Here is a 12845-nt window from a genome sequence, read left to right as displayed (position 1 = left end):
GTTTAACAAATCGAAAGAAAATTCCAATTCTTGAACTTTCTATTGGTTGACCACACTGTAACATAATGGTTGACTGAAATTTAGCACTAAATATCTTTTACAATTCATATATACAGTTTACTTAGCATATTATAATCAGTTCTGTTCTTACCTGTTGGAGGTATTACAATGCAGAGCGCCCGCGATAATCTGAAGTAGGTGCGGCCTAGTTGGTAGCAACATATTTGTAGAGCATCACTAATATCTATCAAAAGATCTGACTTAGTGTATTAAGGAATTAATAAATAAAAGTAATAACAATTAGAAACAAATAGGAGGTCCAAACTGAACACATTTCCTGGACCACATTTTAGTATAGAGGGGTGAGGTTTACCCGTCAACTTAGAAACTGATTAATTAATTACAAAATCTCAGATTGGCTCATTTAAAATCCTTTAAAATTTGGTAAAATTTAATTTCAAACTTTATTACTTACCTGTCTACTGACTTTAGATTTATGATCATTTATAATTTTTTAATGCCATGGAAATGTTAAAATATATATATTTAAAAAAAAAAAAAGACTAATAGAACCCACCAGATATAAAACTAAATTACTAGGCATAAAACCGTTCAGAAATATAGTCGTATAAATATAGTCTAATTGCTCTCAGCAATAAGACCGCCCTACTGTACTTATACAATTGTATCGTTGTTTGTAAATTGCCTTGCTTATTTCCTATATTGTATAATGCAAATAAAGTATAATCATTCATTCATTCAAATTGAAACTACAGTATTTATGATATTCATAGTAATGTGTAAAGGTGTGTAATATCAATGAATTATGGTTTATACAATTAAGATGCTATTCCCAGTAATACAATTATTTCTAAACACTACTGTTATGAGATGATGAGATAAAAAAACACTATAAAAGTGATAATTAAAAAAAATATAGATATAAGTGATTTTTTTTATGCAACTTCAAATAAGCTGGTTGTCCACTTGATAAAATTTGATAACTCTATAGACAAGTATAGCTCATTGAACTTCATAGAATAAACATATAAATATTCTTGGGAACTAAAGACTTTGCAAGATTATGACGGATAAAGTTATGTATATGGATATTTATATGACATACAAGACTATCTGATTATATTTAAGAACAATATTTTTAAAAGGATACGATCAGTTCTCTCTGTTCTACAAGTCATATATACACAAGCTGCTTGTGTGTGTGTCGCTGGTCGTCCAATAGTGAGATGTCGAGTAAGTGCCATTTTGAAGAAGTTACATGCAATGTCTATACATTGTTGGTTTAGACGTAATTGCTGACACAATGTTGTTATGCCCTCTCTTGCTTTTCTTAAAGTTAATTCTCTGGATTCTTGCCCAATGCCTGCATTGAATGCTAAAAAATACAATTGGATTAGCATAGTTTTTTCTTCGATAACATATGACCTGTTTTACTCACTGATAATGTAGTATAGTAATGTAGTATTTTTAAAATTGATTATGTACTTTTGAGTGTATTACAAATATACAATTATATAAGATTCTGTATTACAAAAAAAAAAAAAACTTTAATTGTAATATAACTAGTTATTTTGATTTAAAAACTAAACTCCTAAACTGATTTTGATAAAATTCCTATAGGCCCAAACTGTAAGTATAATTTAATATAATTTATCATTTTTCAAACTGATAGAGTTAACCTTCTTTTTTCAGGCAGAAAAATCAATCCCTTTATAAAATATACCATTAGTTTAGATTTCTTTATAATATTAGTTTAGATTTATAACAAATAACATTGTTATTAATCTAATCTAATATATATTCAAAACTAATTCAATTCCATAACAATAAATTGTGTAATTAAAGTTGCTAATCGTAAGATACCAACTGGGTTTGTTTTACCTATTTTTATTTATATTACACTACAGTATAAAAACTACTGTTACAGTTATCCAATTCAAGTCACACAGCAGTAATATACATAAGTCTATGACATAAAAACTACCTTTTCCAGTTTTATATTTCTTTATTTATTTAGTTTCATAGTTTTATATTTCTTTATTTAGTTTCATCATATAAACCAAATTAACAAACAAGCTTATAAAAAATCACAGAAATTTATCTGGGATGCCATACATTCTACATATACATACATAGTCCCGGAGGAATAAGCATAATAAGTCTACAGAAACCACAATAATGGTTCTAAATGCACTTAATTGACATATATGTTAATTTATATATATAAAAAAACTAGCTGACCTGGCAAATATTGTTTTGCCTCCTACGGCCATTTACTAGGTTCACTTTTTTTACTGTAATAAGAATTATCTTAACTCTCACAAAAAAATACAAAACTTTATTAAAATCAGGTATCTGACTTCAGAGATTAACATAAAGAAAACTCATTACATAGGATTGTTATAAATGAAATATAATATAATAAAACAAATTTTGTGTTAAATTCCAGTGTCTACATAATAGTATACAGAAATTATCAATATTCAATCATTATTATTTTTCATACAGTGATACATATGGGTTATTAATTTGGGTAAACATGACAAATATCTATAAAACTATGGAATTAAAACTTGTCTCTTAAAATAGAATCGTATTGCGAACCAACCTCGTCCAAATCCAGTTGCACCACCTTTGGATTCAGCCGATACAAATTGTCCAATCGCCGATGCACCACCATGAGCGTTCTCTTGAAATTCAACTTCGGCAACGATTATATTGTCCTCTAACACTGTACCACAACTTGTACATACTGCATCACCTCGGGCTGGATCTACTTCAATCTCTGAAGATCCACAGTGTTTACATTTTTTGCCTGACATGGTTTAGGCCTTCATCTGGAAATATTAGAGTTAAATGCCTTTATCTAGTAAAATTTAATAACATTCCTACTTTAATATTTTACTTACCAGAATTATAGGACATTAAATTTACAGACACGGAAACTGCAAAAAACCAATTTTATTTATTGTCAGTTTAAAAAAATATTATAATATCACATGTAAAAAATACCTACAAACATTTTTGTGACTTAGTTGAACTGTCATTCACATTCATACTATCAATTTGACATATTAACGTTGATATTTGTTTCAATTATAGACAAAGATTAATATTATATAGATAGTGCAGTAGATTCAGAGGCGCCATTTTTTAAGTAATAAATTTAGTATAATGTTTTTACTATAAATCTATCTTCTCAGTGAAATCTTAGTAAGGATCATTATAAACTAAATTTATAATAAATTCAATTCAACAATTTTATAATTTTAGATTATGATGGTACATAAAATAATATCGCGAAATTATCAAATTAAAGATTTGATCAAAAAATAGGTTTAGAGAAATATGAGAGAGATGCCTTAATGAGCTCTAGTATTTTCGAAATACAGAAAGCGGTATTATTTTTAATTTATATGATTATGAGCATAAACAAAGTATGTCAATTTCTTATATTCTTTATCTATGCACAAAGAATTCTTTTTCAATGTAATTCCAAAAAAATAGGCAAATTATTAATTAAAATAATATTATTAATTCACAATTTAGTTATTTTAAAGTGCCTATAGAAATCTGAGTAGGTATTTTATGTGTACCAGGGATTTATTTTCATTATAGGTAAATTTGGTGGGTAATTTATAGCGCATAAAAAAGGCTTAGGTAACTATGGAACAAAATTTTTGAGGTAACTGTGCGATAAATCTGCACTTAAATTATAAGTACCCAATATATTAATGCTTCTTAGTTTATAAATAGTTTGTAGGTACTTTTCAACAATAAAGACCGCACTTTGTAGATATTTATTAAGTAAATGTTAGGACCGCAGTTTGTAGATATTTATTAAGTAAATGTTAGGTAAATTTAGAAGGCCGCAACTTGTCGATATCATAATATCACTTTCATTTTGTAAAAATTTTATGAAAAATAGTTCTTTCTTAATTTACTTTTCACTTAGTATTTAATTTACTTTTCCGTACCGAAGTTGATAATTTTCTGGTTTAGATAGGTAAGTTTTCTGTGTTTCGATTTTACAAGATTTAGATAAATTTATTTTGTGTATATTTTTGTAAACCTTGTCTTTTTGCTAGTTACCACTATTTATCATGTCATACTTGCCAATCTCAATGTTTATAACTTTCATCAAAAATCCGTTCTACATCTGCCAGGGTCAGCAACACTTATGACGTCATAGTCAGAATTACTTATGATTGGTAGATTATCACGCCATAGTCTGAATATAGATGTTGAGATCACCCTTCAATTTTGTATAGCTTGAAGTAGAGGGCTTAATAACAAAAAAGTATATACGTCGAAACTGACGAAAGGCGGTTAGGCTATTTTGTACATTAAAAAAACTCATGAGACGGGCATCCCCAAAGAGAGGACGACGTCATCGTGTTATGTGTACACACATAGCAATTCAGTGATGTGATGAGTCATCATTGTTGTGTTCTCGTTCGTGGTTAATCTCTTGAGAAATTTTTAGTATTTTTATTTCTTTGCTGTCATTTGGGAACTGTCAGATTAGACGTAGTGTCTGAAATATTCCAATATAAATTTGATAAAGTTTTTCTATACAGAACTGTTTATATAAAGTAGTTACAAACATTTCTAATATTAATAAAGTTCGAACAATTACGTAAATCAGTTTTTGTGTGCTGGATATTTTTTTAGTTTTGTGATAAAAACAAATCGAACTGATGACGATGAAGCTAGAAGTTAGTGACAGCCAATCTAACCATTCAGATTTCTCTTGCGATAGTCAATCTTCGCAAGGATCCTCTACAAATGATTTCATATCTTCGGTGCCTACTTCCAGGTCTTTACTTACAGTAAGTACCTGTAATCCTAGTTTCCTATCTAAGGGAAGAATATGTTGTTTTTATTTATGACCTTGATAAAATTCAATGCTATTATATATATGATACCTATTAAATATATCAAATATTTAATAGGTATCATATAATTAATAATATAAAATCTAAAGTTACTAAATATTCTATTTATATTATCTAGCTGTATCTCGCAATTTACACATACAGTCTGAGTAAATTAGGATAAAAAGTATCTTACTTTTTTTATAGGTTATAGTATACATGTACACTAAGTTTTATACTACCACCGGTGATTTTGTCCGTATTAGGATAAAAGTAACCTATCCAATGTATAGTCTAATATTAATATCTAAACATCTTTTCTCAAGCATCCATATTTAATTTATCATATTATTAGGATAAATTTTATCTAAATTAAATTGATGAACTCATGTTCAGCAGTAGTATTTTAATAGATTTTTTTTGGATGAATATAATTATCCTACAATAAATGCAATTATAAATAAAAACAGGAAAATGCGAATTGTATGTTGTAGAATATTCAAAGAGACCGGGAATGGCAATCTTTTATTGATGTTATATTATTATTGTTATTAATTTATATGTTTATCATTGTTTTATTTTTATCCCTCTATGTATAAAGTTTTTACACATTATATTTATATAATTGAGTCCATATTTAGATATTTTCGTAAAAAAGTGCTTTTTACCAAGAAATTTTATCACAATATTTTAAAAAAATATTTTTATTTTTTTTTATAATCATTTCCATTGTATGTATAGTATATATGTATATATTTGATAAAATTTCTACATATAATGTCATCTAGTGGTAATAAAGTACTGTACCACATTAAGTACCATAGTATTTAGTACTCAATAGCATTGTAAAATGTGACATTCCGACAGAATAACATATGAATAGAAAGTCAGAATTCCAATTTTTAAATGCATACAAGTGTCGAGGAAAGTGAAATAGAGGAAACATTTCAATTTCCTTTCCTGTTTAATAACCCACATTGAGGAAAGTGAAATAAAAAAAATTTTTTACCTGTTTAATATATTGAAGCAAATTGTCCAATGGATTATACTTTAAATATTATAAAAAATGTTAAACAAATAAGCAAATAATGACTTGGCTGTTAAAGTAAAAAAGATTAGCTTGTTTATAATAGATGAGTTATTTTATGATAAGATTATTTCATAAGTATGTATTAGTCATTATTATTAAAATATATCATAAACTTATGTCATTTGATAAGATGAATAGGCATAATACAGTATTTTTTAGAAATAATGTTAAAATATGAAATAGCATGTCCTAGTTCATAGTTATGTTCACTGACTCGGATAAAAAAGTATTCTATATTTTTCTCCATCCTATTATCCTATAATATATAAAATCTATAATATGTGGCCCTTTAAAGCACTAAGAGATAACAACAAAAAAACAAGCAAACTCACTTTCACATTTATAATATTAGTGAGGACAATACAATATGTATAATATACCTGTGTAATGCAAGGTACTATAACAAAATATATAAATTATTTATTTTTCCTTTTTCATATAGACTTATGTTAAAATGGATATTTTTTGTATGTTTGTATGTATTTATAATGATCTAGGTGGTGTAATTAATAAGATTTATGTAATAATACCATCCTGCTTCTGATGGTTATGGGTACAATCCACAGAAAATATAAACATTTTTATTTATGACATTTACAATAAAGTATTTATCAATGTCTATCAGATATTTAGTTTGGGATTAGATGACACTATGTAATATATCCCATGGTATTATAGAAAATTAATTAATGAATCGATTTTACAGCTGTTTTAATTTATTATTTAAATTGTCCTTAGTAAATATGCTTATTTTTAAAAGTATAAACAATCTTTGGATGTTTGTTAGGTATTTACTAAATAGAGATGAACAAATTTACATGAAATCTGGTGCACAGATAAATCATATCCTAAATTAACAGAGGATATTATTTTTCCTAATTATCATGGGTTTGGACAGAAGCAAGTGGTATTCTGTAGTCACGGATTGACTAAATGATTACCCATTGTTTATAATTTTATTTTGCAAATGTAAGCAAAATTTATTCAAGTATTGATATTATATATGATGTGCTCTGTTGCATAGTCTATTCATTAAATTCCAACTTTTGAAGCCATTATGAGTCAATGATATTTTATAAGACAGTTACCTAAGTAAAAAAGACACCTGACTTTTCTTGGTTTTCCAAGTTATAGTTATTGGTAGATTGTTATTGTGTATAAAGCAATAGGGTTATCAAGACTGATAGCAAACAATCATATAAATAAGATTGTACATTTTGTTATTTAAAAAAATATAAACAATATTGTATAATTGGTATCTCTTTATTATTATGGTAAAAATATCTATTTATACTATTATTATAAATGTTTGAGTTTATGTCTTTGTTACCTCTTAGCGCCTTAACCTTTCACTATAAATTTTTTTATGTCATATACACATACTATATGGGTTGGCAAAGAACATAGGCTACTTTTTATCATGGTCATTATGATATGTTCATTAGGTATACTTAATAATGTTTTATTTGAATTTTATTCTCACCTATTGCCATTGTAAATCTACTAATTAAAATGCAATTACGACTCCGCCAGCGCTGTTATGTACGGTTGTCATTGATTTCATAAATTTTAAAACATAGACGACTTTTGGGCGACGTCTCTTCTGGTAAATTCTGTAGATCGTTTCTTAATAATATAATTAAACTACAATAAAATTGTGTAAAAAACAGAGCACATTGCTGGCTTAACACGAATTTAAAGCAGGAAAACGGCTTGAAGTGGCGGCAGTCGCGGTCAACGCTGACGTCATTGGTTCGAGGAAAACTCGCGGTCGTGGGCCCACGCGCCGACCAATAAATAAGTAACACAACAATAATATATATGTATGAGTTGTTTGGTGAAGCAATAAGAAGGTGCGGGTTCAAAAACCGCTTATTAGAAAATATTTTTTTAAGAGTAGGGATTATTGATATTTTTAAGAAGTAAGCAGAGAAAAAGATTTCGACAACGATCTTGTTTTATACTATTTACAGAAAATGGAATTATAAGGTAACTTCGTTTATGTTAGTTGGATAACAATGAAGGATAGTGAGAATGATGAAATGAGAATGAAGTTAGATTAGTTGATCCAGCGGCAAATTTACTAGGAATTAACCACGCCGGTTTCCAGGTAGAACCGCGGGACAAAAATATTAATATTGCTTCTAATGAGGGCAGGTGTCTTTATTACTGATAATTTTTTCCCCCCATGAATACCAGTTTGTGTACATGTATATTCTACAAATGGATTTTTCTTCGCGTAGAACCCGTTTCCGTGGGAATTTTGTATATATTTACATGATTTAATTATCTTTTTTCTAAAAATACTAGCTGATCAGGCAAATGTGGATCCTACAGCCACATATCAGCTAAAACATATATTGGACAAAAACTATATGTATAAGAGAAAGATCTAAAGAGAGATATATTTTAGTTTGGAGTAAATAATACATATTAACTAAATAGAATAAATGAAGAGTTAATACTTTTGAAGAGCCTCACGGCCATCTTGACTTGATTGTATGGGAAAAAAAACAATGCCGTTTTATTTCTGATATTTCATATTGACTTGAAGTGATATGCGCAATCAATTTAAAATGATAATACGAATATAAACGCGCATGTGCGCGTTTATATTAGATATGTATCTAGGTACGTAAATAATTAAACGGTACAGAAACTCATATACATGTATGAACAATTGACATAATTAGCGAATACCTATAAGATAGGTATATTTAAGGTAATTAGATATAACTATGAAATGACATCAATAATTTTAACTTCATGTCACAAAAAGGGGAAGTTCTAAAATTGTATATATTTTTTGTGGCTATGTTATTTTTGCCTGTAATTTTTTGTAATTATTAAACGTGATTATGTCGCCAATTCTAATATTGCAAAATAATTGATCAATTCTAAGAATTGATCATTCATTTTGCAATATAGGGTTTACTATTATTTTGGTCCTATATTAATTGTGACAATTATTAATAATTATTCACACATTTTAATGTTCTTTTTTATTCGGGGATGTAAAAAAATCCTATCTAGATTGTTATTGGTTTTTGTAAATCATTCTATTGTCAAATTAAGGTTTAGATTCACATACACATATATTATACAAATATTATTTATATTTGATTTTATTTTAAAAAAGTTTCCTCTTTATTTTTGGGAATCTCCACCTTAACGTTAACTTCCTGCGTTAATCTACTATTCGTTGAATTTAATAAGTGTTTACTTGCAGATAAGAACTGAAAAGCCTTACCAACCTTGTTCTTACAAACTGGATGCATATATTTATTCAAAAATTAAAAGATTGTAAAACAAATTTAGAATACTACCTGTAATGTTACAGTATGAAAGAATCTCAGAATTGGTAGATTATAGCATAAAAACAAAACTCAATAAAAATTTCTTTAATAAAAATACAAAAATTGTTTATTGTTTTTTAGAATTTTTTACTGGGGGTAATGGGGTAAGGAGTGCAGACTCCAAACCCGCAGAAGGACTTAAAGAACAGCTTTCTCTTGCTTACCGGTTACGGAAGATTATGTATTATATCGCATCTTGAGTCTTCGTATCGTATCACAGTATAGAACGAAGCTGCTTGATGATAGAAACATGTGAATTAGCAGTGCAATATGTGACCTAACCTACTCGAATTGTACCAACCCCATTGCTAGCAATATTATCTGTCGCTGACTTACCCGTTTCCCCTTGAAACCATCGTGCTTAATACCGAGTCAATTCATCACGATGGGTTAACCGAGCTACCTTTTCATTCTCACCTATCTTCCCACACTGGTACTCCGCCAGTGTATACCGTTAAGCGGGGCTAGTATTCTATTATCACCTATTAAAAATATCACCGAATTTGTTGTTTGCTATCATTTTAATGTACAGAAAAGCTTGTTAACAGGCATAGTATTAATGTACAATTTAGAAACAAATTTCTTTGTAATTAATTACGAAAATGTAGGTATATAATATGTAGTGGTTTTCAAGATAAACAATCAACAAAAGGTGAATCACGTTCAGGGTATAGTTCAAGGGTGTAAGTGGCACGCGAGCCAAGGCTTCCAGTAGTTCGACCCCTTTTTCCACGAACTCGGACTCATTTCTACGCGTTGCGGCCGCGATCACTATCAAGTACAAAGCGTGTTGTCATACTATCGATCACCTAGATTTACGAATATGACACGTGAATATAAAATATAAAATAAGAAAAAAAAATCCCGGCTTTGTTGACATTGGCAAACACCGCACAACAACTCGTTTGTTTTTTTATTTCCTCGGAATTTTTCCGAACCCTTTGTTTGTTAGTTGATTATTATATATTTTTTTATGATATGCCACACAAGCTTATGAAATGTATAACCGTCATCTATAGATCGCGATATGAACATCACAGAATGCACTGTATTCTTCATCCGTTGATATTCTACATCATATTACGTTTGTAGTTTTTATAATTACAGAGTTATTAAGTATCATTGTATAAATTTTATTAATTACGGAACTCTACATGGGTAGATAATAATGATTTTTTAAAGTATGATAGAAACTATTTAAGTACTTATACGATTATGGTAAACGGTCGCACTGAGTTTGTTCCTTATGATTTTATTGGTGTTGTAGTATAGTTAATGATGTATACATCAAAAATGTGTACAATTTAAGTTGGATAACTATTTTCTAATTATTGACAAAGAACGGTTAGGGAGAACTAATAATGAAAATTTTGTAAAAGAATTTCTACAATGAGATAATATCATAAAGTGTAAGAATAAGAAGAATAAGAATAATTTATTTGCTCGAAATGTGGTACAAAGGTCTTAAATGGTAACTGAGCTACACATTTCGCCTTATCTAAAGGCATGCAAATTTTGTCTTAGCACATGTTAAGTAAAAATTTATCAATTATGTATGTCCAAATAATTATTTTAAATACATAATAATAGGTACAAACTTAATTTACGAATTGCAAGTTTTTGGAATATAGATACTGGCATTCTTTATTAATGATATCATGTCTAGAATCCACCATGACAATAAACCATGTCTTATCAATTACGATTGAATTGAAGATCTTACGGTAAATACTCGTAAGAAAATGATCTCATGAAGCACCTATGCGGTTAAAAATAGTATTTACATCATTAAACTATTTTTAATAGGTGTGTTACTTTTATATTGTTTTTAGAGGTATTTGCTCAAGTTCTAAGCTGCTAATAATTTTATTGTATTACTTAATTAAAAAAATAATATTATAATAAAATATATAATTATTATATTTAGCTTATAATAAAAACGAAATAGATTATAATCTATTAGTATACATTATAAAGAGAAAAGATTTGATTTTTTTCTATAGAAAGCTATTTTAGTAACGAGTAACGTATATATTCATTTCAACTATAAACATCAATAAAAATCAGAGATCCCCTATAGACGTGAATAGTATACCATGGACATAACAGAGTATACTGTGTTGCCTATTATGCGTCGCCATTCCTGTGGACTAAGCTATTTATGCATACCCGTGCGAAGCTGGGGCCGATCGCTAGTTTTGAATAAAAAATAAAAGTCATTTCCGACTAAGGAAAATTAGTTTGTTCAGTTCATTGGGCACTGAATTTTAATAAAGAATATAAATTCTAAAGAAGCTCTTAACCACCTTGACTAACATTCTAAGTATCAACTGCTTACCTCCCAAAAGAAATGGCGGGAAAATAGATACACATACTATACATATTATAAGGAAAAATATAATATAAATAAGATTATCAGTTTGTCAGTCGTTATTTTTTGTTATACCGCTTCTTGTTATCGAAAATAATATGAATTACGTAAAAACTATTATTTATCAGTGACTTCACCTTATATTGTACGTATTTTCTATCTAAAGCGTATCAGACGGCGTGTTACAGGTGTGCTTGGACGTCATTGGTGTTGCTGTTGATGTTATGTCACATTTACTAGAAAATGAGTCCCTATCAATATCCTGCTTATGGAAATATGAGTACCTAATGGAGGAAAACGTATTGATATTTTAGAGTATTACCGAATTGGATTATGTGAAATAGCACTTTTTTGGTTAGGGAATGGGAAAACCATTAAACCCAATTGGGATGACTCGGACCTAAATTGTAGACAGTGATGCTTTATTCGTCATGTAATTTTTTAATATTTTTTTTAATTAAGATCACACTAAAAATTTGTAATAAAGGATTTAGGCTTTTCATTAATTAAAGTTATGTGAAATAGCACAATGTTATTTATTAACGGTGGTACGTAGGACATTTAGGAATTATTGTACTGATGGAACCTCAACTCTTTATATTCATAGAAAATCAAGGAAAAATTGCATTTTAAAAAGTCCTATGTCTAGTCATTTAAAAAAAAAAACAGGACAAGAAGACCTTACCAGTTTCTTTTAAAAATTTTTGCATTGGGATTGGTAAATTTTTACAATAGTAGTTTTCGCTTCTGAAACGGGCAGGCGAGTAATGAAAAATGCTGATTATTAATAAATTTTAAAACAGAATATATACAAGTCTCTCGTTCTCGTTGCCTGTCATATTGCACAAATTACAATTCTAAACACCATGAATAAAATTTGATCAAAGGTTCGAATTGTATTTTTAAGGAATATATATGTATGTTTTTAATGTTCTTAAGGCAGTTGTTAGATCCCATTAATAATCTCTTTCCCCCCTAAGGCAATATATAATTCCTAAAAGAACGAATTATAAGGAGCTACAACGGAAAATTACTCAAAAATAAAGATATTTATTTGATTGTTGTAATAAAAGATCTAGACTTTGGATGGAAGGCAAAATTCTACGACGCTTGTGCGTTTAATAATGATT

At 28.5% G+C, this 12845-nt stretch overlaps 2 protein-coding genes across 4 annotated transcripts in view; one reads left to right on the top strand and one right to left on the bottom strand.

Annotated features, from left to right (window-relative positions):
* LOC113519807 (transcription factor IIIB 90 kDa subunit) overlaps positions 1-5926 on the bottom strand; it is a 39039-nt gene extending 33113 nt beyond the window's left edge. Inside the window, exons 1-5 of one of the 3 annotated variants that reach the window (XM_052900582.1) lie at positions 5908-5926; positions 2931-2966; positions 2630-2858; positions 1172-1396; positions 152-256 (exon numbers count right to left, since the gene is read on the bottom strand). In XM_052900582.1, coding sequence (XP_052756542.1) covers positions 152-256; positions 1172-1396; positions 2630-2843 — 544 coding nt within the window. In that variant the 5' untranslated portion in view covers positions 2844-2858; positions 2931-2966; positions 5908-5926. Of the gene's footprint in view, positions 1-151; positions 257-1171; positions 1397-2629; positions 2859-2930; positions 3110-5907 lie in introns of those variants that run through there. The other 2 variants (XM_052900581.1, XM_052900580.1) reach the window with 2 other exon arrangements.
* Positions 4390-12845, top strand: part of LOC113519620 (transcription factor kayak) — a 43037-nt gene continuing 34581 nt past the window's right edge. Inside the window, exon 1 of the mRNA XM_026904746.3 lies at positions 4390-4853. Coding sequence (XP_026760547.1) covers positions 4722-4853 — 132 coding nt within the window. The 5' untranslated portion in view covers positions 4390-4721. The remainder of the gene's footprint in view (positions 4854-12845) is intronic.

This window comes from Galleria mellonella, unplaced genomic scaffold (assembly GCF_026898425.1).
Source record: "Galleria mellonella isolate WM207_F2 unplaced genomic scaffold, CSIRO_AGI_GalMel_v1 utg65, whole genome shotgun sequence".
Classification (NCBI taxonomy): Eukaryota; Metazoa; Arthropoda; class Insecta; order Lepidoptera; family Pyralidae; genus Galleria; species Galleria mellonella.
Note: the sequence above shows the minus strand (reverse complement) of the source record. Positions and strands in the feature narration are given on the sequence as shown.